Source organism: Taeniopygia guttata, chromosome 11, assembly GCF_048771995.1.
Source record: "Taeniopygia guttata chromosome 11, bTaeGut7.mat, whole genome shotgun sequence".
NCBI classification, from domain to species: Eukaryota; Metazoa; Chordata; class Aves; order Passeriformes; family Estrildidae; genus Taeniopygia; species Taeniopygia guttata.
In genome coordinates, this window is record NC_133036.1 from 5,384,001 (window position 1) to 5,407,196 (window position 23,196).

Sequence of the window (23,196 nt, forward strand, 5' to 3'; positions counted from 1 at the left end):
GGGCTCCCCCAGAACCCCCAGGCACACACAGAGATGCACACATCCATGCTACAGGCTCACTCTGAGCTCTGCCTGCAAATCTGCCCGCAGCGGCCATCCCCAGCAAGAGATGGTGACATGGACAATCTGCTGGGACGTTGACAAAAGGCATCTACATGTGTCAGGGTGCCAGTGGGATGTGCACTATCAACAACCAAGACACACAGACTCCAAAACGTGACACAGCTGACAGGCTCTAAGACAGAGACATTCGTGAGCAAAGCAGCCGGAGCAGGGACAAGGGGTACAAGGACAGCTCACGTGTCCCAACCTGTGCAGCAGCTGCCACGATCTGGAGGCCTAGAAACACACTCAGATGGTTCTCTCAGGGCCATCTAGCAAATAATAAATAACAACCAGGCTTAGTGCTGTGACTACAGGATGCCTGGCCCTCGCTGCCAGCTTGCTCTTGGCTGGCAGAGCTCAGGGCGGGATGAACCAGAGTGCGTGGGGTAGCCATGGAGCCCCATCTCCTGTGGGCACTGTTGGCACCAGGAGGTGCCACTTGGGATGCTGTGGGTGGGGAGCAAGCAGAGAAGCAGACAGACACTCACCGCACAGCATCAGGCTCTGCTTGGCTGCCTCCCGCACAGGCTCTTTGTCGGTTTGGCACAGGTAAACCAGCTGCTCGATGCTCTCCTTGGCCTGCAGGAGAAAGAACGAGGAAATGAGTTTTGGCTGTCAGGGCTGGAGCAGGAACACAGCCATATGGGGAAGGTAGCAGAGGGCGCTGCAGTCCCATGGTGCAGAAACGCCCCTCATCCTCTTTTCCTCCTCATTGTGTTTCCTCTTCCCCTGGAACATGCAGCCCTGTTGTCTCCTGCCCACATCTCTCACCTTCAAGCAGCCCAGCGCCGCACATCCTGCCACACGTGTCTGCACCTCCTCATCCTCCAACTGCTCCAGGAAACACACGAGGGCCTGGGGGAGATGGGGGAATCAATGCCACCATCTGTAGCAGAGCAGGGGCAGCACCCCAGGGCTGTGGCACCAGCCCACGTCACCCCCAGCTCGCCCAGCACATACCCTTTGGCGGAAGCGGGGGTTTTCTGCCAGGCTGCGGAGCTGGGCTGACACAGCGCTCACCACCTTGCTGTTGCCCTCCACGAGGAGCAGGCTCAGCGCCTTCAGCCCCTCCTTCTTCAGGCGGCCCTCGGGCATGCGCTTCAGGGCACGCAGCACCACGTCCTGGTCGTCCGAGTTGAGGTTCTGTGCCAACAGTGCTGCAGGAAGCCATCCAAGGTGTGGGGAGTCGCACAGCACAGCTCCCACACCCCTGCTGTCCCTCCCTGGGCACCTTGTATCCATGCTGGGCCCCACACAAGGTGCCAATGCATGGAATTGCTCCCCAAGACACTGAGGGACCTACAGCAGGATATGGAAAGGCAGCATGGGACTGGGCTGCGCTCTGGATCAGACTGACTTGCCCAACCCAAGGATGGCTGAGCCTCTTGGTGATGCCCCAGAATGTCATGGCACTGCTGCAGAATGATCAATCACTATGGTGATACTCTGGCACCCCATCCCAGGACGTAAGGAGGGTGGAAGGACACCTACCTTCCTCTGCCAGCTCCATCATGTAGGTGTCAAGCACCAGGGCACCGAGCGACTCAAAGTGGCTCCAGTACTGGAAGATGGTGACCTGCTCGCTCTGGGTGCTGCCAGGCCGCCGGGGCAGCCGCCGATTCAGCACCTCCTCCACCAGTTTCACACACACTGTGGGAAAGAATCAGGATCACAGTGTGCAGCAGCCATGGTCATCCCTCTGTGGAGCTCCTGGCACACATACCCTCCCACTCATGGTCACAGAGTGAGGCTGGCAACTCCCCGAACACCCCTGGGCACCCACTCACCAGTATCAGCCAAACCAGAGTGCTGCTCGCTGATGGGAGCTGCATACTGGGCACTGAGCACCTGCAGGAACCGCTCCACGGGGCAGGTGTAGACGTTGGGCACTTCCACACAGAGATCCCAAAGGGGCAGCACGCCCTCCTTCCGTGTTGAGAACTGCACCACTGTGGGGACAGGCACTGTCAGACCTCCCCGAGGCCATGGCAGCAGGCAGGTGACTCCTGCCCTCTGTCTGGCATGGTCCATTGCTGCCCAGCCATGCCCACGAGGGGACACAGCCTCCAGGATGGCACAGAGGGTCCCCTCAGCTTTCTTTACCATCAGCGGCCGAGCTGGCTGCTCCTGCGCGCTCCTCCGTCAGCTGGCACACGATCTCCAGCACCTGGGACTCCCGCAGCAGCCTGTCCAGGGCATACATCTCCTGGCACCGCAGGGGACCGAAGGTGCCCAGCTTCTGCAAGGCACAGCCAAACCAGGGACTTCAGGGACAGAGCTCACTGCCCACATCACAGCCTCCAGGCTGCAGCAAGGCCCCCTTCAAGGGGATACGTACAGCCCACCCCAGGGTGTCCCCTGCTGCCATATCCCACCCTGCTCCTCACCAGCAGCAGCCGGTTGCAGTTGTTGAGGTGAAGCACCAGAGCCTTATCCAGGAACTCATTGCCAGTGCTCATGGGGTCAGTGCTGGCCTCAGAACCACTGCACATTCCGGTGTCATCTGCCCCCATCTCGCCAGCACTGGGGGCTCTGGTGCTGCGCAGGGGTCTGCCAGCCCTCCTGCAAGCCACGGAGAGATCAAGGCAGTGGATCAGCACCGGACACCTGGATCTGGCCCTTCCCCACCCACAGGGCAGAGGACAAATCCCAGGGACACAAGGACTGCCTCCAGCCCACACCTCATGGAGAGCTGCAGGGTGACATTATGCCACCAAAAGGACCGGGTACTGCTGGTTCTTGACCTAGACCTTCCCTAAGCTGTGATGAACAGGTCTAAATATGCTTGGGCACCCTTGAATATCCCCCATTCCAACTGCCCCAAAGCCATCTCCTGCCCTATGCCCCATGCCATGAGCCCCACTGCGCACCTCTCATCTTGGAGAGGCTCCTCTTCAGAGCCCTCTGAGTCCTCCATGTCGGAGGTGTTGAGGAAGCTGAAGCTCTCCAGCGCGTGCTCCACTGTCAGGCTGATGCTGGAGGCCCGGCTGAGGAAGACGCCTTGCTTCTGCTGTGGAGGAAGGCATGGTGGATTTGGATCCTGGCTCACCAGCCAAGACAGCCCTGCCACCCTCACTACCAGGCTATGCCATCATGGATGGCCCCATCCCTGTCACCCATGGGCACTGCCATCATGGATGGCCCCATCCCCGTCACCCCTGGGCACTGCCAGCAGGGATGGTATTGTCTCCATTGCCTCTGAGCACTGCCACCATGGCTGTCCCTGTCCCCATCATTCCCAGGCACTGCCAGCCAGGATGACCCTGTCACCCTCACCCCATGCCACCCCTGGGAGTCCCTCACCAGCAGCATCTCCTCCAGACGTTTGAGCTCCCGCTCGAGGGGCTGCAGCTCCGGGAACTGTCCCCGATAGTCATCCAGAGCTGAGCCCAGGAGGCCAATTGCCTCCTCCAGACCTGAATCCACCATCTTCCCCCGTGGCACCTCAGGGATGCTGGTGGGCAGCGGTGGGGTTGGGATGGGCCTCTCTTCTGCAGAGGCTTGTGCCAGTGCTGTGGGAATGCCAGTGCCAAAGTCACTCTGTGCTGGCGCCTGGCTCTGCACTGGCTCTGCACTGCCAGCCTCCTCCTCGCAGGAGGTGGCCCATGCCACGGAGGCACGAGGCTTGGCCTCAGTGGCCCTGTCCTGCACTGCCACAGCAGCTGCCACTGCAGCACCAGGCAGAGGCTGTGCATCTTGCTTGCCCATCCCTGTGTCCTCTGTGCTGGGCGCAGGCTCCCAAGGGCTCTCCACAGTCTTGACCTCCATTGTGGCATCCACACTGGCCTCGCTGATGTGGCTCAGAGTCCGGGAGTAGGGCACATGCCCGTTGGCCACTGTCTCCTTCTTACGGCTGCTTGGCTCCTCCGGCTGGCTCCCAGCAGAGGGGACACTGCTGCCACTGGCCCCAAGCACGGCGTCAGCCTCCTCTGGTTGCTGGGAGAAGGAGATCTCGATGGCAGGAGCAGAGGCCTGCACCTCAGGCTGCACGATGGGCTTGTGTGTGGCATGGCGGGCACTGCTGGACAGCTGGGGGCTGGAGGAGTCGTCTGAGGACTCAGAGGAGATGGACCAGGCTGTGCCGTTCTCCAGCTCCTCTTGGCGCCGCAGCATGTTCTGGAGAGGGGGAGAATGGTACCAGCTGAGACCCTGCTCCTGCTGCCCCATCTCCTCCAGCTGTCTGTGTGTCAAGCAGGGGCAGGATCGATCTGAGCTGGAAGGCACTGAGGCTGCCATGGCTCTGCTGACACAGCAGGATGGCCAGCAAACACGTGGCAGGTTCCAGCTCTGGATCCCACAATGCCAGCAGGCAATCCAGCTCCCCGTGAACAGCCCCATATATCCTGGAGCCTTGGGGTGACAGCAGTCCCTCAGCACAGTGGGATGCAACACATGGAGTCAAGGACACCAACCACCATGGCTGCAAGGACAGCAACAGCTCCAGCACCAGCTGGCAGGGACAGCACTGGCCACCACACCAATTTTGTGTATTACCATCACTGAAAAGATGCCACGCCAATTCCATGTTAGTTACACCAGCACCATGACAGCATCACACCAGTGCCACACCAGCACCATTTCACCAGCACCATCACCAGTACCACACCAACGCCACCAGCACGGGGACACGGAGAAGCTGTCTACTCACTAGTGCCCAGCTCTTGCACAGGGGTGAACCCAGGCTCACCTAGCTTGGGGACTAACTCTGCAGGACCAGCCAGACCCAGCCTGGCAGAATCAGGCCTTTGGGCATCAGCGAGGGACAGTGAGTAGGAGACAAGGGGTGGCTACAGCTACAGCAGGATGGCCACAGCGCTGGGCTAAGCTACTGGCCTGCTCCAGCCCCGCACTTACGCGGCCCTGCTGCGGCCATCTCCCGAGCTCGGCCGAGGAGACATCGCCGCAGGAGCAGCTCTGAGACAGCTTCTCGAAGAGTGTCTCCCGAAAGATGTCCAGCAAGGACCAACCACGCTTGTCAGCCGCCCACTCCGGGCTCTTGGGCAGAGAGAAGAGGAGCTGTGAACGTGGGAGGGAGGAGCAGGCACCGGTACTGGGGAGTCCTGGTGGGATGGCTGGAGAGGAAGGAGCTGCCTACCCATCCCTGAGCTGTGCCACCCTCTCAGATGCTGCCTAGGCACATCCCTGTGTGGATCCCTCCACTGGCCATGTCTCCTGAGCAGCCCTGCCTGGGGCACACTTACATAGAATGCCTGTTCCCGCAGGGACGGCGTGTCAGGCGGACTCTGGTTGTAGGTGGAGAACCTCTTGTTCACCGTGGAAGCCTTGTTGACAGTGCTGGCTGCCGAGGGCTGGTCGTCCTTGTCGAAGGGGCTGGGGAGGACAGCAGGGAGGTGAGGGGGATGCACCAGCCTGGGGGGTCTCAGGACACCAGGACCCCTCCAGACCAGCTCTAGTTTTCTGGTATAATTACAGCCTGGTTTTTACAGGAGACAGCCTGGGACAGATCATCTCTTGCTGGGCATCCCCTGTACTGTCATCTGCCACCAGCAATGCCTGCTGAGGTACTCACTTCCAGGTCACCTCTAGGCTGAGTTTGAGGGTACCCAGGTCGTTGATGTCCACAGCCACTACCTGGGGCAGAGCTGCAAAGAGGTCCTTGGTCTCACAGGATACATTGCCCACCACAACGTGGTTGGCCAGGCTCTTTAGCTCCGTCACCTGGAGAAGGAGGAGAGGAAGGAGAGGAGGAAATTAAACCATGGGCCAGTGAGGGTGGTGTTTAGGTGAGGTGCTGGAAGAAAGCTCTGGGAAGTGGTGGAATCACCATCCCTGAAAATGTTCAAAAAACATGTGGATGTGACACTTGGGGACACAGTTTATGGTGGGATTGGCAGTTCAGGGTTAACAGTTAGACTTGATGATCACAGAAGTCTTTTCTGACCTAAATGACTCTATGATGCAGGGGGATAGCTGGCCCACCCCACTCCTGTCCTTTTATATACTATACCTTGATGGAGAGGAATTCAGTGACGAGGGGCAAGAAAACCATTTCCTCGCTGTCCCACACCTGCTTGCTGTTCACCTCGATGCGCCCTCGCAGCTTCCACCGCTGCCGTCCATACTTCATGAAGATCTGGGGATGCAGAGGTATGGGTGTGGGGGAGACACCACCCCAAGGTGATGGGTGCTCTCTGTGTGTCCCTAGGCATGGCCATGGACTCATGCCACCCACCACCACCCTGCAGCATGCCCTCCACGCCAGCACCCACCTACACCCCTCAGACACCCCAAGGACAACAGGGCAGAGGAAGAGCAGAACCCAACCCATATGGCCCCACCAACCTCATACTGGTCACCAGCACAAAGCCGGGCAAAGCCTGCCAATCCTGCAAGAGAAGGCAGAGAGGCATCAGCAGGCAGCAGGCAGGCAGGCAGGCAGCGGGACAGGGATGGAGCAGGGCATGGTACCTTTCATCCGGACGTGGAACTCGCCCAGCTGGCTCTCCAGCTCATTCTCCAACAGACACATGTTCTGGGAACAGACAGACGGATGGACAGGAGCCATGAGCAGCCACCCATGGAATCAGCACCCTGCCAGCCCAGCCAGCCAGCTGCCTCACCTCTGTGTACTCCTTGTAGCCCTTGCTGGCTTCGGCCAGGCTCTCGCGTGCCTCCCGGCTGCCTGGCGAGCCTGTGCTGTAAGCCTTGACCATGTTGTGGGCTCCATCACGGAGCCGCCGCTGGATGCAGTAAGCCTCATACAGCTCATCTATCTGCAAGGACAGGCCCCAGCTGCAGTGAGGTGCAGGGCTGGGACAGCACGGCCACCCCAGCACTGCCCCAGCGCTCACCTTGCTGGCATGAAACTCCAGGCGGCGCAGGAAGCGCTCGATTGACTTCACTTGCTGGAAAAGCAGAGGAGATGGTGTGAGCGGCAGCACAGCCCCTCCAGGGAGGAGCCACAGGTCAGGATGTGGCCTCTGCGTCCCCTGTGCTGAGGCTGGGGCAGGTCCTGCCTGGGAGCTGCAGGCTGGCAGCCAGTGGGAAGCATCTATGTGCTGCAGCCTCCTCCAGACTCCTGTGTACCAGAAGGTCCTCCAGGAGCCAAGCCAGGCTCCAAGGTGCTTTTTTCCCCAGCCTGTGAGCTAACCATGCCCTGCATTCACTAACAACAGCTTCTGTTTGCCTGAAAGGAGTTTCAAGATCATCTCTGCTTCATCCCCTGCCCACCTGGGCTACCCTGCCTATGGAGCCCCAGACCCTCTCCCTCCCAGGGGACAAGGTAGCAGGGCAGTGCTAGCGGAGCGGGGCTGGCAGTAGCACATCCCAGGCACAAGGAAGGGGAATACAAGGGGGATGAGACACTGATCCCACTTACCTTATCCAGATCGTAGAGAAAGCCCTGGAGGAAAGATGACAGGGATAAGACGTAGCACAAAGCCAGCTCTGCCCATCCAAAGAAGACCCAGCATATGGCACCCACCACCCACAGCACAGCAGTGGGACAACTCCCAGCCAGGGCTAGAGAATGCATGACAGAGAGATGGGAGCCCCAACACCAGAGCCTAGGCTGGCCCCTACAGCCACACAGAAACAGGCTCTGCCCCAGGCATAGATGGACCATGAGTTGTCCAGCTGTGCCCACAACCCCAGCTGTTTACCCAAAGCACCACTCCCCATAAGGCTCTTCCCGAGTGGCACTCACCAAGCGTGAATTCCTCTTGGACTCACGGATCTGTGTGCTGAGCTTCTCCAGTTCCAGCTGGTGCACCTCCAGGTAGGCTCTGGGGAAACCACACCATGGGGGTCAGGTTGGGATGCTGTGTCCAGGGCTCCTGCTCCCCACAGCCCACACCAACCCAGGACACGTGGCAACACATCCCCACTCCCTGTTCCAGCACGCAGGTGTGGGAACCCAGACATGCCTCTACATGGGATGTGGTGGGATGTGGGACCCCACACAATCTGGGACATCAAGGCAACGTACCCAAGAGACCTGGCATGTCCCTGCCTGCTGGGAGCAGAGAGCTGCCAATCCCAAGCCATGTCACAAGCTGTCCCTATGCCCCTCAGGAGCTCTCTGCCTCCACCCACCCAGCACTTACGTCAGGCCCTTCTTGAGAGCTTCGTACACCTCGTCCAGGCGGTTGGGCTGAGGCACCTTGGGTGGTGGGGACTTGTGGGACATTGAGAACATCCTACTGACCCTGGAGCCAGTCTTGCGGGAAACAGTGGGGGTGAAAGGTGAGAGATTCCTGGGGAGAGAGTCTGGGATCAGCACACAGCACCAGGGTCCTTCTGGGTGCCCCAGCCAGGCACCCGTCTCTAGAAAAGGGCGATCTCTGCAATGGAGGCCAGGTCCACTGCGCCAGGTCCACTATGTCCCTGCTGCCAGCTGAGGGAGAGACAAGGCAAAGGAAGATGGCACGAGTTGGGAGTCAAACTGAATTCCTGGAGGGTCCATGGGGACATCTCCAGCCCTGGTTGCCCTCTAAAGGGGGCATGCTCGGCTCCATCCCAGCATCCAGGTTGCCAGGGGCAGAGAGTTGCTCCCTCTGGGAGGGTGAAATATGCCACCCTGTGCTTGCAGGCAAGGATCCCAATCCAGCACGGGAGCATCCTGGGGACCAGCAACCCTGTCACCTCATCAACACAGTGACATGGAGCAGGGACACGCTCACTGATGCTGTGCCTCTCCAGGTGTCACCAAACCTGCTGGATGGAGCTGCCTCCCCAAGCCAAGCCGCGGGATGCCGAGCCAGCGCTGGGACCTGAACACCACCCTTCCTGCCTTGTGCAATGGAGTCACTCCCCAGCCCAGCAACGCCTCACTCACACCAGCTCTTCCCTTCCTCCTTCCAAAGCGTCGTCACACCACCAGTGCCCAGGAGACACCATGGGCATTTCCCAGCCTCAGGCTGTACCTCCCATCCTGTGCTGCTCTTCACAGAAGTGACCAAAAGATTTCCCCGAATCATCGGTGGGGAAATGAATGTCTTGGCCTCCTCCCAAGAGAGGGTAAGTGCCTAATTTCCACCATTCCTTCTCCTTCCCATCCTCCAAGGTCCCTGGAGGCATCTCCCACAAGCATCTCCCCAGCAACCACTTGGTTGCAGGCATCTAAAAGTCCTCCCCCTTCTCTTTCTCTAAGGGGCCCCCTCTGGTACCCACTAATCACCAGAGGTATGCTGGTGACCTGGAAAGTGTCACTTGGCCCAGAGGCTGGACAGGACTTGGGGACAGAGCTGAGCGGGGTGGGAGGTCAGAGCACAGGGAGGCTCTGCCTGCTACCCAAGAACTACCCGCAAGACAGTAGCCAGGAGCTAGGGATGGTGCAGAGAGGGTTGGTGGGGAAGTGCAGCATGTGGGGATGCTCAGCAGAGAGGAGGAGGAAGGGTATGAAGGGACCATAACATCACCAGTGGATGGAGAGGATGGAGAGGATGGAGCAGGGAACAGCTGCTCCTCACATGGCAAGCTGGTAAAAGCTTTCAAACAATAGGTTTGAGGTGACCCTGAGGAAACCTTGATTCACACCAGCACTCAGCCCCGAAACTGGCTGCCGCAGGATGTCAAGGCCATCAGGACACTTCAAAGCCACCCCAGCTCTACTGCACCCATTAAACATTATGAGATGGTCACAGGGAAGGTCTTAAGAGCTGGCTGAAGAATGAGGTGAGCTGGTTGAAGAATGAGGTGAGCTACACCTGCCCCCTCTCTCACGCTCTCACGGCAGTGGCCACAGGGCTGCAGGGTCCCCACCCCACATGGGACACGGCATGGCAGAAGGTTGGGATGATGGACTCTGTCTCCTACATGGCCTCAGTGTCCCTGCAGCCCCCTGTGCAACAGTTTCTGGCTACCAAAAAGATCCCTGAGGGAGATGCTGGGACAGGTGGATGGAAAAGAGCCTGAGGATGCACAGCAGGTCCCACCACACAGCCCAGGCCTGTCCCCACTCCCCGTGGCAGGCAGCATGAGCAGCCATCTCCTACCTGAAGGGCCGGTCGGCCGATGAGTTCACTCCGGCGAAGGACTGGCTCCTATTGATCTTGGTGACGAGGACTCGGCGCTGCGGGCGCACAGACAGTGACATCGTTGAGTGTGACCTGGAGGGCCGCCCTGGGGACAATGACACATCAGGGTCACCAGCAGCACGGTGAGGACACACATGCAGGCAGGACTGCCACCAGGACTGAGAACAGCACCCACGGACCATGGGCTGGGAGACTTCCCACTCTCTCGGTCTAAGAACACTCCTGGTGGCACTGGGACACAGATCCCCAGAGATACTGCCCTTGGTGAAGTGGGGCTCTGGGCACTGTGAGCTCTCAGTGGGCACACCCAGACAGACATGTCCCAGGTTGGCCCTATGGGAGTTACAGAAAGGGGCTGTGCCCAGTGCCTACCATGGCCTTTCCCAGATACATCCACAGCAAACTCCACACGGTGCCCAAGCCCAGACACCTCCTCCTGAACCCCACCTTCCCCTGTGTCCGCTGTCACCCGTGCCACCCTGCTGCAGGGGCAGGAAAGGCACAGGGCTGGACCCGGCTGTCCAGCCCTTTGCTGTCTCCTCACTTGCTTCCGCTCACTCTGGCAATCAGGAGGGAAACCCAAGGACAACAAAGCACTTTGGAAAGTTCCCAGCTTTGCAGGAGCTCTGTGTGGGGGAAGAAAAGGCCAAGCCATTCCCTGCCAGACCCTGGAAGGTCCATGCAGGCCACATGTGTCCAGTCCCGTGGCTGATGCACCCTGTCCTCTGCGCCTGGCAGTGACAGTGTCAGGAATCTCTAAAGCACTGCCATGAGCTGCCAGCCCCCACCACAGCCGGTGCAGTTGACGCCAGACAGGGATAGAGGAGTTTTCTAAGTCTCAGAGCCTGCACCTGGCTGACACTCTGTGTCACAGGAACCATCCCTGTAGCCCTGGCCATGGCTGGGGCCTGGGGAGGGCAGCCCAAAGGACAAGGCAAGAGCAGGGCTCCTGGCCCTGCCACCCCCAGCAGTGCACACGAAGGAGCTCAGCCCACAGGGCAGCCACGGAGGAGCAGGATGCAGGATGCTCCACTTCATTCTGGCCACCACTGATTGCAGGTCAATCCCTCTGTCCCAGCCAGCCCCGAGCAGAGCTGTGGCAGCTGCTGGGGATGAGCCCACATGGTGCCCAGCAGTCACACACCCCACCAGGCATGCACAGCTTCCCTGGCTGACAGGCTGAGCCAGACCACCTCCCTCCATCCTAAGGAGCTCACTTTGCCTTTCCTCCTGTCTCCACCATGGCCGACAGCGAACAGCACAGGGACACAGGCACTGCTGGGCCTTCTGCCGCCATCCCCACTCCTTCCCCAAGCCCAGGAGCCAGCTCAGCCTGGTCCCACCTGTGTCACACCCACTCAGCCACTGGTGGGCATCCCCCTGGCACTGTGCCCCTCAGCACCCCACACGCCAGGCTGGGCCCAGGGATTTGCAGCACCCAGGAGGTGCCGGAGCCATCTGCAGTCAAAGCTAACCACCACCACCACTCACCTCTATCCCAGTGGAGCCAGGAGGCAGCAGGTCCATCTGGTTCCCCTTGGGACTCGTGTCCCAGCCCACACCACGGAGCCACTCGGCGGGTCCCACGGACACAGCGTTATCTGGGTGCCAGTCCCTCCATTTTCCAGGACAACACTGTCCCAATTAAGCTCATTACGAAGAGCTGTAATCCCTGGCAGCCCAGCTGACCTGAAGCCTGGGCAGATTACCCTCTGCAGGGCTCTTTAATCTGCTCCCCACTGAGCAAGGAGGGCCTGTGGCACCTGTGCTACAGTGGCTCAGCCATAGGGAGACCACCCACCACCCCCAGGACAAGGCTCTCGTGTGGGGCAGGTCACAGTTCAGGGTGAGGACGGTCCTGCCAACCCATCCTTCTCCAGCCCATATTGCCATTTTGGAGCATAGAGGGACCTCTAAGGAGGGTTTCCCAGGTAGAAGCCCACACTGGGGAAGGATGCTGAGGTTGTCAGAGGAGAGAAAGATGCTGAGAGCATCAAGAGGAGGAGGATGCTGGAGGGGGAGAAGGATGCTGGGTGTGCTGGAGGGGACTGATGCCCCAGCACAACTTCCCAGCACTCAGAACAATCTGCAGCCACCTGCCCAGGCACCTCGGAGGCTCCAGCAGACACTTGTGCTGTGCTGGGTCCTGCTCCAAAGCACTGGAGGCTCCCTCACTGGCACAGGGAGCAGAGGCTACTGACAGGACCACATCCCTGCGCTCCAGCCCTGGACCTGGCTCTCCCCCAAACATCCACCACAATGCACCATGGCACCCTGCATCCCCAGACCTGGCATCCTGCAACCAAGATCCTGTGCCAGGACCCTAGGCCCCCTCGGAGGAGGGGGACACCACAGCCCTGCTCTGCAGGAGTGATGCTCCAGGAGCCCCAAGGATGCTCCAGCCCAGCACCGGCAGCCAGCCGAATGCTGAAGGGCAGCACTGCCTGCATGAACAGGATGTGGGGTCTCTGTTCCTGGCACTCTTGGGCTTGGCTCACAGAGGAGGAAAAATCCCCAGCATAGTGCATTCCTGACATTACCGAGATAAGAGGTACCTGGTACCAGCAGCACAGCCAGCCCCCGCAGGGAGCAGAGCCTGGGCCATGCTTGGAAGAGACCACTGGGCACCATATCTCACCCAGGCTGGTGAGCCCGTGCCAGGCTTACAATGAGGCTGGCACCAACAGAGCACCAGCACACCCATGTCCCTGCCATGGGCTAAAGCCCCAAGCACATCCTTTCTCTCTCCTGAGCAGAAAAGGTCCTGCCCCAAAGGTTCAGCCCCAGCAAGCCCCAGCCCCCTGCCCTTAGTTAGGGCTCAGTGCTAACAAACCTGCCTCCCGACCAAGCTTGTCACCTTTCTCGTGCCACAGACTGCCTCCAGATCTGCCAGCGCAGGAAATGCAATCCTGGGAATGTGTCCCTCTGTCCGTCCTGTCCTTGGCCAGCACTGCTCGTGGGCAGCGGCCAAAAGGGCAGCGAGCAGCTGAACAGGCAGCACAGCACGGGCTGCTGGAGCCCACCCCGGGGCTCTCCAGCCCGGCTCCTCTCTCCTCTCTCGACGCCCGCCCGGTGCTCTGGGGATGATTGGGATCCCAAGAATGCCGGATTGAGCGGCGGAGGGGGCAGTCCGACCGGCTGGGTTGGTCCCAGCTGGTTTCTGTTTCCGACACTCAGACACCAGCCTCAGGTCGCTCCGGCGGGTTTATCAACACTGCCCTGCTCGGAGACGCCCCAAACTGGCTCCCATTGAGTCCCCAGCAATGGGAAATGGGGGTGTCTGACCAGCACCCAGGGATGTCACTCACTGAAGGCTACCAACGCCCAGCAGACTCCAGCACCTCGGGAGAGACACCCAGCACCAAGGAGCAGCACCTAGGGCACCCAAGGGGGGTGGGCTGTGGGCCATCCCCGGGGCACAGCAGGGCACAGTGTGCCTCAGGACCATCCATCCTTTCCGTGGTGTCTGGGACAAGTGGGGGGTCCTGCCACGGCCCGGCCCAGCAGCTCTGGGTGAAACTCGGGCGCACGGCGGGGATGGCCTGGGGGCCTGTGAGCTCGGCCCGCTGCCCCGGCTCCCCCGGAGCTGCATCCGTGTTTTGTTTGCACAGCTGCGGCCCCGCTGCCCCAACCCAGGCACGTACCCCGGCCCCGCCGGCCCCTTCCGGCCCTGGAGCAGTTCTCCCCTCCCAGCACTCCTCATCCCCCTCGGCTCAGAGGCTGGAGCGTCCGGGCACCGAAGCCATGCCGCCTTGCTCACAAGGAGCCTGAGAGCCGCCCCTTCCCTGACCTCTCCGCCGGGAAGGCAGGACACCCCCGGTTCCTCCTGGTCCTGGGCAAGGAGGGGGACTGGGGGCTTTTGGGAGTCAGATGAGTCAGTGAATGGCTTCCCGTGACTCACCCGGAGAGAAAGTCTCAGCCCTAAAGTCACAGCCCCGCAGCCCCCACCAGAACAGGGAATGGTGATTTGGTCGTTTGGGCGCTGGCTGCTCTCGGCAGTTTGGGTTGGATGGGTGCTGGGTGCTCTCAGCCCCATGGCAGGAGGGATGTGGCGCTGATATCCGCCCCTGCGGCCAGGGGAGGCTGCTGGCTCCTTGGGCCAAGTGGGAGGGCGGCAGGAAAGGGAAGGAGCTGGGAATGGGAAGAATTGGAGGAAGTGCTTATTTACCCCGCGGAGTATCCCTGCGGAAGGGCAGGGCACGGCACAGGCGGACACTCACAGCCAGTTCATCGAGGGGGGGCTCACAGCCCTCGACCCTGCCACTCATCCCATGGATTCCCTGTCTCCAGCCAGGAGATGCAAACCCAAAGTGTAATGCAGGGAAGCGGCCACCACTGGGGCAGGGGGCTTCCCAGGGGCTGGCAAAGCTCAAGCCCAGTGCGTTTTCTAGGATGTGTCCTGGGAACCAGCCCAGGACTACTTCACTGGTGAAGTGAGTCCCCCACCACTAAAGGCACAAACTGATCACCCACCCAGTCAGGATCCCCACAGACACCCCCATCCTCATCCCTGTACCCTGTGAGATGGGGCTGCATCCTGGCCATGGGCACCAGACTCTGCTCCTGAGTGGGCTGTGATCCCTCTCAGAAGTGCTGGGAACCTCTGGAAGGATCCTCCTGGGACTGGCATAACCTTGTGGAGGTCCCACATGCCACCTTCTCCCTGACATCCTCATCTCCAGAGTGCTCTGCTAGGTACCGGTAGCTGCCCCAACAAATCCTGCCCAGACAACTTGGTCTAAGTGCACAAAAGCAACCCCAAGGCCCTCTGTTCTGCCCAGGTCCCCTGGGGCCACCATGCCAGGGATGCTTGACATGGAGATGGGCTGTTCGTCCTTATCAGACATGGGGACATGAGCAGGGAAGAAACGGTTTGCCGAGGAAAACTGTGCTGCCCTGGCATCAGGGGTGCATCACCCCGGAGCAGCTGGCATCTGTGGCTCCTCTCCTGCCTTGAGACACAGCGGATCTCAGTGTAGGCAACAGCAGGATCAGGCAGCCAGGGGGTCCTATCCTGCAAGGACACCCTGTCCCGACACCCCATCACCGCAACCCGCGGTGACAACTGCATCCCTTGCAGGTGGCGGGTGCCTATGTCCTTGGCGTCCCTGTCAGGGAGAGCTCTCCCCTCAAGAAAACTCCTCACCCCAAAAACCCCGCCTGAGCCCAGCCACGTCACCCCGGGAGCCTCAAACAGCTGGGGGTCCCCAAATGATCGCCATGCGCAGGGTGCTGCCGGTGCTCGGTACCTTTCGCTTTGCCATTCATGGCGTGCTGCGGCAGCACATCCCCCTCGGGCTGGGCTCAGCGTCCCGGGTGGTTGCTGCTCTCTCATGCCGTCGGTCCGGCCGAGTGCGGGGGCCGTGGCCGGAGGCCCCCCCGGGCAGCAGTCTCCTCCCCCGCTTCCCCTGCCCGCGGGCTGACATCACTGCCCAGCGCCGCAGTCCCGCCGGGACCCACGGGACGCAGGATGGGAGGACACGGGACGATGCCGCCCGCCCCTGGAGGAAAGGGGCTCCGCCAGCACCGGCTACACCCGGAGCACAGCACACTTCGCTCCTTATCCTTCCCTCCCCACGGCCCCCCTAGGGAAACTGAGGCACGGGTGGAAGGGAGGGGAACACACTGCAAATCCCCCCTCCAGCCCCTCTCTGATCGCTTCCCCTGGAGACCCCCGGGAGCACACACGGCCCTGCCGAACCAGCACCGCTGGCCCTGAGCTGCAGCCGGGGCTGGGCGGGGGATGCACAGCCCCTCGCCCCCATCCCTGCCGGCTCCACTGCGGGCAGGCACAAAGCCGTGGGCAGCTGATGCTCACACCGCTGCCGCTTGCTTCTGCATTGCTTGCGTTTAAATATAAGTATATACAAATATAATAAATATATATAGTTATATTTATGTATATATAAAACCACCGTGGCTTTGCTATAGGCTTCCCACAGTATGCAATCCCGTGGCATGCCTGTGGGCATCCTCCAAGACCCAGGAGCCACTGGGAAAAGGGTTTCCTTGCTCAAAAGACCCTACTTTGTATCCTGAGTAGCCAAAGCCTTGGAGGAGCTCGCTTCAGCCAGGGCTTCCTCACAGGGCTCTCCAAAGATGCTGGCGTGCAATTCCCATGTGGGAATGTCTGTCCTGCTTTCCATGGGGGTCCAGCTCCCACAGTGCAGTGTGGCAGACCCACCTGCCTCCCATGCCAATCCCAGCAGCCAGCAGCACCTCTCTCAGGCCCATAACTCCCTGTTTAGTGACCTAAACAACCAGGAGACTGTGTGGCACAGATGTCACCATGCTTCAGCCTGGTCCTGGGAATACCCAAGACTGGCACCCCCCTCCACATCGGACAAAGGCTGGAGCAGCCAGCTGTGTCCAGGCTGGAATCAGCTGCTTCTCACCACTTCAGTGGAGCAGGAAGAAACCCCTCCCTCCCAGGCTCCTTTCCTGTTTGCTGCTGATTTTAGAGCAAGGTCAGGACAGGTTCAGGAGGAAAAGCACTGGGACAGAGTCTTGGGGGTCCTTGCAGATATGAGGTCCTCCCACAAAGTTAACCCCTCTCCCAGAGAGTGAGCCTGTTGTGGGATTGCTTTCCCAGCCCAGAGCAGGTCCCCTCCCTGGAGGTCCTGTAGGGGACAAAAAACATCAGGAGCTCCATATATGGTGGCACGGCTGCCCCACTGTGGGCACCTACATGCAGCTCTGGAGCCAGCCACAGTCAGGCCTGCAGAGCTGAGGTTGCAGCAGTGTCACCAGAGTGCTGTGACCCAAGGCACCCTTAGGTCCCAGTACCCAGGTGGGTGCCCAGCATCAGCCACATTGGGAGAGCAGCTGGAGCAGGTGAGGCTGGGCTGGCTCTGAGAAGCACCCAGTGAAAAACCATCCCAGGTGTCCACCAGCCTCTGTGCCAGTGCCACGGGCTGTGGGGAGCCAGCAGCCCGGCAGCAGCAAAGCCCATCCCACCTCAGCCTCGCAGAACCTGCATGAAGATCACATCTCCTACCTCGCCTGGACACGGTGCATCCCCCCGGCTCTCCCCGCCGACGGGCAGAGTCCCATCCTGGCGGCTGCCGTGGGCAGTGCCACCACCCGGCTTTTCACCCGCTGCTGCTTCTCCCCAGGGAATGGCATCACTGCCGGCACCGCCCCGGCTCTGGCCAGCCCTGTGCAAAGCCTGCGCCGCACTGGCAGCCGCGCGGAGCCAGTGCCCGGCACACGGCCAGGCAGCGCGCCCGCAGGCCGGCCATGCCAGCTTGTTTGTTCTCATTAAAGGTTAATGAGAAAGCCACGCTAAAGCTGCCCCAGCTTCGGGAGGTGTCACACAAGAGTGAGGGACTTCCAGGCTTCCCTCGCACAGGGGTGACAGCCAGGCTGTGCTGCGTGCCTGCAGTCCCAGGGGGATCTGTGTGGGGATCTGTGTGGCAGCTGACACACGGGTGAGGTGCCTGGCATGGCACCATCACGGGCATCCCCCCTGCGGAGACCACCAGGAGCAGGCAGGAGACAGGGTCAGGCATTCCAAAAGTGGCAGAGGGTACCAGAGAAGGACACATCTCATCAGCCATGCCCTCTGAGCACCTCACAGCACCCTGCACGGCACTTGGCAGGGCTTGACAGCTCAGGACACCTTGCCAAGGGAGGGCAGAGGAAGGGCACAAGCCACACCAGCAGCGCCAGGGTGGTAATTGAGTTAAATGAGTCCCTGTTCCTGGCTGGGCTGGGAATAGGGAGTGGGTGCAAGGAAGGGAACATGTCCATGTGACTCTTCAACTCAGGAGGTTTCCCTGAATATTCACCACTCTGGCTCAGCTCAACCTGCCAGGGTGGCTTCCTCAATCCCTCCTCTGCAGCAGGGATGTGGGTGTAATGCCCCAGGTGCTCCCTTTTTGGCAGTGTCCCTTTATGCCTTCCTTGTACCAGGCCTGTGGAGCCGCCCCAGGCATCCCCACCCCAACCACAACAGCTGAACATGCAAACACTCCCTGGGCAGCCATGCTTGGACAACACATACAGCCACAGCCAGTGTGTGCACAGGCAGAAAAATCCAGCCAGTTATTCCCACTTCCCTACCCTGCATGGGATAGAAGACTAGCTTCCCACAGATCCCACATCCTGCCAGCAGAGTCCTAGGGAAATTCTCCAGCTTCTCCCTGCTGGCCCAGGGACCACCAGCACTGAGCCCACCTAGCCCCTGGAGAAGCCACCAGCCCCAATCCGACGCTGCCTTGGTGGCACCAGCACCAAAGGACAAAGTGATGAAGAAGATATTTCAGGCTGTTTTGGACAAGTACTCCCCAGTCACAGATGTCCTTGAGTCGCTGGGAATGTCACTACAGCTGGAAACCTGACAGGAAAGGGCATAGGCCAGCTTCAGTCAGTGTCAGAAGTCATGGCTGCCCAAAAAGGTTTGTGGAGATGGAATCAGCCTGGTGAGGGGCCAAAAAGCCCTTGGCCATGGGGGAGTCCTGGGAGAAGGCAGGAGATGACAATTTTGTCAAAAAGACAGACAATCTTCACATGGCTTGAAGGAGAAGCACAGTAAGTGACCTGCTCAGGGCTGGGACAGCTGGTCCTAGAGCTGCAGGTGGTCACCCCCACCACAGTGCTACAGCTGACTTCTCAGACTTTACTTTCTGCTAAAATTGGCAAAGCCAACTCCAAAAAATCCTGGGAGCCCAACGCAGAGTTTTTTCCAGAAGTGGATGCCCTGAGGGCTGGAGAAGGACCAGCCCTTGTGCCAAGCCAGGCTCTACCCCCAGCCAGGCTGGCCCCAATGCTGTCGCAGCATCCCTTCCTGGAGGGGCTGAGCACGGGGCGGTGGCAGACTCGAGCCCTCCCCCCTTTGCTTCCTCGCAGAGTCCCAACACGGCAGCAGAAATAGAAGCGATATAAATGGCAGCCCTATAAATAACCCCAAAGCACGCGGCAGGGAGCTCGTCCCAGCCCAGCACTGGCCTCAGCCCACACAAAGCCAGGGCTTGGGCTGCCTTCACTGTGCCCTGGGGATCTCAAATGCCAGCTGCTCTCTGCCCGCCATGGGTTTCCCAGGGTCCTGTCCTTTAGGTCAGTGTCATGGCCCGAGCTCCAATGCATCCGCTGAGCCTCAGCCACGGGCATGCTCTGGATCCCAGCCTGATGGCATTCCTGGGGGATACCCTGTGCTCATCCAGCTCCTCCCGTCCAGCCAGCACTGGACAATGCCCATCGCAGGTAACCCTGCTGCAACCCAGCCAGCAGATCCCTGGGCAAAGCAGCAGCTCTGACCAGGAGCCTCAGCAAGGCTTGGGAAGAGATATCCCTGTCCTCACCACTGTCCTCACTGCAGATCAACAGTTATCCCCTGGTTGCACCCCAACACCTCTCAGCTGCTCTCTTCAACATCCCCCATCCCTGCCATGTCCATTGCTGACCCCATTTCCATGCTCAACCCCATCATGACACGTCTTCTGTGGGGACTCAGCCACCAGCACGCCAGGGATACCACCACGCCACCAAGGCTCCTCTCCACCCAGGGGATCGTGGCAAGGGACTGGGGACCCCCACGAGCCGAGAGGAGGCAACGCTGCTGCTGGCAAGCTGGTGACAAGCCCTGCATTTGTGCGGCGTCACAGCCTCACGTCCCACCCCTGCCTGGAGGATGCAGTGAGGCCACCAGCCAGGAGACAAGAGACATGGGGTTTTTAGGATGCCCAGGACTTCCCAGTGCCCTCGGGAGCCTCCTCTGGGAATGTGGCAAGGGTAAAACCCGCTGAGGTTGTTTGCATGCCCTGGGATGGTCAGAGGTGCGGCAGGGGAAGGGTTAATGGTGCGAGGCCTTCCCGAGCACTTCTTGGCAGGCTGGGAAGGGCTGGGAGACAGGAGGATCGGGCCAGCAACAAAGCGAGATCTGTCTCATTAATTCCTGCGAGCATTCCTCCCCCTCGTCACCCTGGAGGGGAGGAGGAGGCAGCACCCAGCTGACATGGTGCGCCCAGGTCCCCCGGGAGCCCACCGGGCCCGCCCTGCCATGGGGGGAGGTGGCCGCAGCCTCTCCCAAGGGATCCAGGGCTCCGGCGTCCCGCAGGGCTGGGGCACGGCCCTGGATGGGCACGGGCAGCTCCTCTGCCCGCCGTACCCCTGCCCGAACCCCCGCCTGGAGTCCCAAGGGATTCGGGGCAGGGCACGGTTCATGCCACCAGCGTCACGCGAAAGCGTGGCCGGAGAAGCTGATATATCCCAGACAGGGTCTGGGGGCACCGGGTGACATTGCGGGTGCTCGCCCTGCTATCCCACTGTCAGGCGGCTCCTTCTCCGGGCGTCTCCGGCCACGGTGCCGGCCGGAGCGCGGAGGATCCCTCGGAGCCGCAGTGGGGCGGAGGATCCCTCGGAGCGGAGCCCCGTGTCCGTGTCGCCGTCCCCACCCTCCCGCCGAGCCCGGACACCCAGCGCGGCGCGGTGGCGGCAGAGGGGACGCGGCCGGGCGGTGGCTGGCGGCGACGTGGCCCCCCGAGGGTGTAGCCCCGCTAAGGCCACCGAGCCCGCTCCCCCCGAGCCCCCCGTGACCGCGGGGTGCGGAGGTGCGGGTGGCACTCACATGTCCCAGGAGAGGCGGGGGACGAGGCGCGGGGCGAAAGCGGGCCTGGCTCGGTGCATCCCCTTTGTTCCACTCCCATGGACGGGAGCAAGCGGGGAGTTCGTGCAGGCTCTTGGCAGCGCCCACCCCGGCTCTCTCCATGGAAACGCGGGAGCCATGTGATTTCGGCAGGAAACCACGGCCCAGCCAGCGCCAATGGCAGCTGCATGGACGGGAGCACCTCCCTCCCCGAGGCGACCGACACCGCTGCCGCCACCGCCATCGCCACCGCCGCCACCGCCACCGCCACCGCCACCACGGCCCTGCGGGGGTTCCAGCCCCGCCGGCCCATCACCATCCCCCGGGGGTCCACAAGCCCCACCATGAGCCCGAGCAGGATCCCACGTCCCCCGAGGCCAAGGCAGTGCGGGCAGCCCGGCGTGCTCGGCCCCGGGCTGTTGGCCTTCCTGCCGCACACAGCACCCACAGCCTCCCCTTGCCAGGGAAGCGATGGCTGGAGCCATCCTCCCTCACCACCCCCGTCTTCCCCCCACGAGGGCCACCGCAGCCTCCCAGGCTCTGTGACAGACCCCGGGCATGTTTCACATTCCAGCAGTGAAGTGACATGACCAAGTCTGTGCAGTCAGTCAGTCGGTGGCAGAGGGAACACCCAAACGTCCTTGCTCTCAGCTCTGTGACACCCAGCACCCCACTCTGCCTTCACACCAGCTCCTGCACCCAACTGACCCATGCTCGGACCTCTGCCGATCAAAAAGTGCACTCTGGGGGAGCAGAGCATTGACACTGATCCACATTTCCCGTCCCACCAGCTTCCAGCATCCTAGGGAAGCAGCAGAAGAGCACTCCCATCTTCCCCAACTAAGGCACAGGCAGCCGCAGTGTAAATGCAGGCTGTCACCCGAGGGACACCACAGTCACACGGTGTTGCTTCCACAACTGCTGGTCCACTTCCTAAACCCTGAAACCTCTGAGCATCTCTGAAGGTGGAGGGGTGAGGAAGCCACATCTCCTACCTGTCCTAGATCCTACTAAGTCGACCCAGTTTTAAATGGAACTGAAGCCTTTGCAGCCCTGGTGAGACATCCTCCATGCAAGGACAAGGCTGCGCAGTGCTCCCGCCAGCCCTGTGAGGCAGAAACACTAATTAGACCATCATCAGGTCGTGGAACCCAGCGGAGCAGGGCAATATCAGTGACAAGGAAATCATTGCACCACTCTCACTCTCCTGGGGCCACACCAAGGAGCAGAGCATTTGCTGCTGAGGGTGCTCAGTGAGAACCAGAGTGTCCCAGCTCCCAGCCCCGTTCTCCAGGCTGGCCTGGTTACACAGAAGGAGAAGTGATGCAAAGATGGGAGAGGGGAAAGGAGGTCCTGAGGCCACCAGGGAAAAGCCAAGCCCAAAGGTCAGCAGGGAGAGGCTGCCAGGGTGGATCCACCAAGCCATGTGCTTGATGAATCCCAGAATGGTTTGGGTTGAAAGAGACCTTAAAGACCACCTGGTTCCAGCCCCCTGCCATGAGCAGGGACTCCTTTCACTAGACCAAGTTACTCCAAACCTCGTTCAACCTGGCCTTGAACACTTCCAGGAACAGGGCAGCCACAGCTTCTCTGTACAATCTGTGCCAGGGCCTCCCCACCCTCACAGGGAAGAATTTCTTTCTAATATCCAGCCTAATCCTGCCCTCTTTTACTTGGAAGCCATCCTCCCTTGTCCTGGCACTCTGTGCTCTTGTCTAAAGTCCCTCTTCAAGACTTTTGGAGCCCGCTTAGTTATTGGAAGGGAGTCCAAGGTCTCCCTGGAGCCTTCTCATCTCCAGGCTGAACAGCCCCTACTCCCTGAGCCTGTCTCCACAGCAGAGATGCTCCAGACCTCTGAGCATCTTTGTGGCCTCCTCTGGACTTGCTCAAATAGGTCCACATCCTTCTTATTTTGAGGCCCCAGACTGGATGCAGTGCTGTGGATAGAATCTCACCAGAGCAGAGCAGAGGGGCAGAATCTCCTCTCTCACCCAGCTGCTCGCTCTGCTGAGGATGGACCCCAGAGTACATTTGGCTTTCTGGGCCACCAGCACACATGGGCAGGTCATGTTGAGCTTCTTGCACAACCAACACCCCCAAGCCCTTCTCCTCAGGGCTCCTCTCAATCCACTGTGATCCCAGGTCCCAGTGCCACACTGTCCCTGTACCTACCAGGGTACCCACCTTGTGCTTGGGGTGGTCAGCACCACTGTGCCACTCTGTCATCACTTGATCCAGCATCCCACCTAGATCAAGTGGGGGTCTGGATCCCACCCACACCCTGTACGTGGTGTCACCACCAAAAATAATCCAACGGTTATTGGGGCCAACTGGCCAACTGCCTGAGCACTTTAGGTCTGACAAAATTAAAGCATGTTTTTAAGGGCACTGTTCAAATGCCTCTCAAGCACTGACATGCTTGGGACGTTGACCACCTGTCCAGGAACTCTGTTCCAGGGTTTGACCACCTTCTCAGTAAAAACTTGGGGTGCCTGGAGGTAGGCTGAC

The 23,196-nt window shown here is 60.5% G+C and overlaps 1 protein-coding gene across 13 annotated transcripts in view; it reads right to left on the reverse strand.

The window, feature by feature from the left end:
- Nucleotides 1-23,196, reverse strand: part of RIPOR1 (RHO family interacting cell polarization regulator 1) — a 31,090-nt gene that overhangs the window by 1,325 nt on the left and 6,569 nt on the right. The window contains exons 1-23 of one of the 13 annotated variants that reach the window (XM_072934406.1): nucleotides 20,671-21,049; nucleotides 10,062-10,188; nucleotides 8,172-8,321; nucleotides 7,772-7,850; nucleotides 7,445-7,468; nucleotides 6,918-6,971; nucleotides 6,687-6,839; nucleotides 6,535-6,598; nucleotides 6,409-6,452; nucleotides 6,074-6,199; nucleotides 5,636-5,784; nucleotides 5,307-5,436; nucleotides 4,960-5,100; nucleotides 3,409-4,221; nucleotides 2,976-3,115; nucleotides 2,493-2,667; nucleotides 2,209-2,344; nucleotides 1,893-2,054; nucleotides 1,597-1,755; nucleotides 1,066-1,262; nucleotides 877-960; nucleotides 594-684; nucleotides 311-374 (exon numbers count right to left, since the gene is read on the reverse strand). In XM_072934406.1, the coding sequence (XP_072790507.1) occupies nucleotides 352-374; nucleotides 594-684; nucleotides 877-960; nucleotides 1,066-1,262; nucleotides 1,597-1,755; nucleotides 1,893-2,054; nucleotides 2,209-2,344; nucleotides 2,493-2,667; nucleotides 2,976-3,115; nucleotides 3,409-4,221; nucleotides 4,960-5,100; nucleotides 5,307-5,436; nucleotides 5,636-5,784; nucleotides 6,074-6,199; nucleotides 6,409-6,452; nucleotides 6,535-6,598; nucleotides 6,687-6,839; nucleotides 6,918-6,971; nucleotides 7,445-7,468; nucleotides 7,772-7,850; nucleotides 8,172-8,321; nucleotides 10,062-10,188; nucleotides 20,671-21,034 (3,585 nt within the window). In that variant the 5' untranslated portion in view covers nucleotides 21,035-21,049 and the 3' untranslated portion in view covers nucleotides 311-351. Of the gene's footprint in view, nucleotides 1-310; nucleotides 375-593; nucleotides 685-876; nucleotides 961-1,065; nucleotides 1,263-1,596; nucleotides 1,756-1,892; nucleotides 2,055-2,208; nucleotides 2,345-2,492; nucleotides 2,668-2,975; nucleotides 3,116-3,408; nucleotides 4,222-4,959; nucleotides 5,101-5,306; nucleotides 5,437-5,635; nucleotides 5,785-6,073; nucleotides 6,200-6,408; nucleotides 6,453-6,534; nucleotides 6,599-6,686; nucleotides 6,840-6,917; nucleotides 6,972-7,444; nucleotides 7,469-7,771; nucleotides 7,851-8,171; nucleotides 8,322-10,061; nucleotides 10,189-10,420; nucleotides 10,425-12,936; nucleotides 13,178-15,352; nucleotides 15,499-17,100; nucleotides 17,233-20,670; nucleotides 21,050-23,196 lie in introns of those variants that run through there. The other 12 variants (XM_030282050.4, XM_072934405.1, XM_072934409.1 and 9 more) reach the window with 12 other exon arrangements.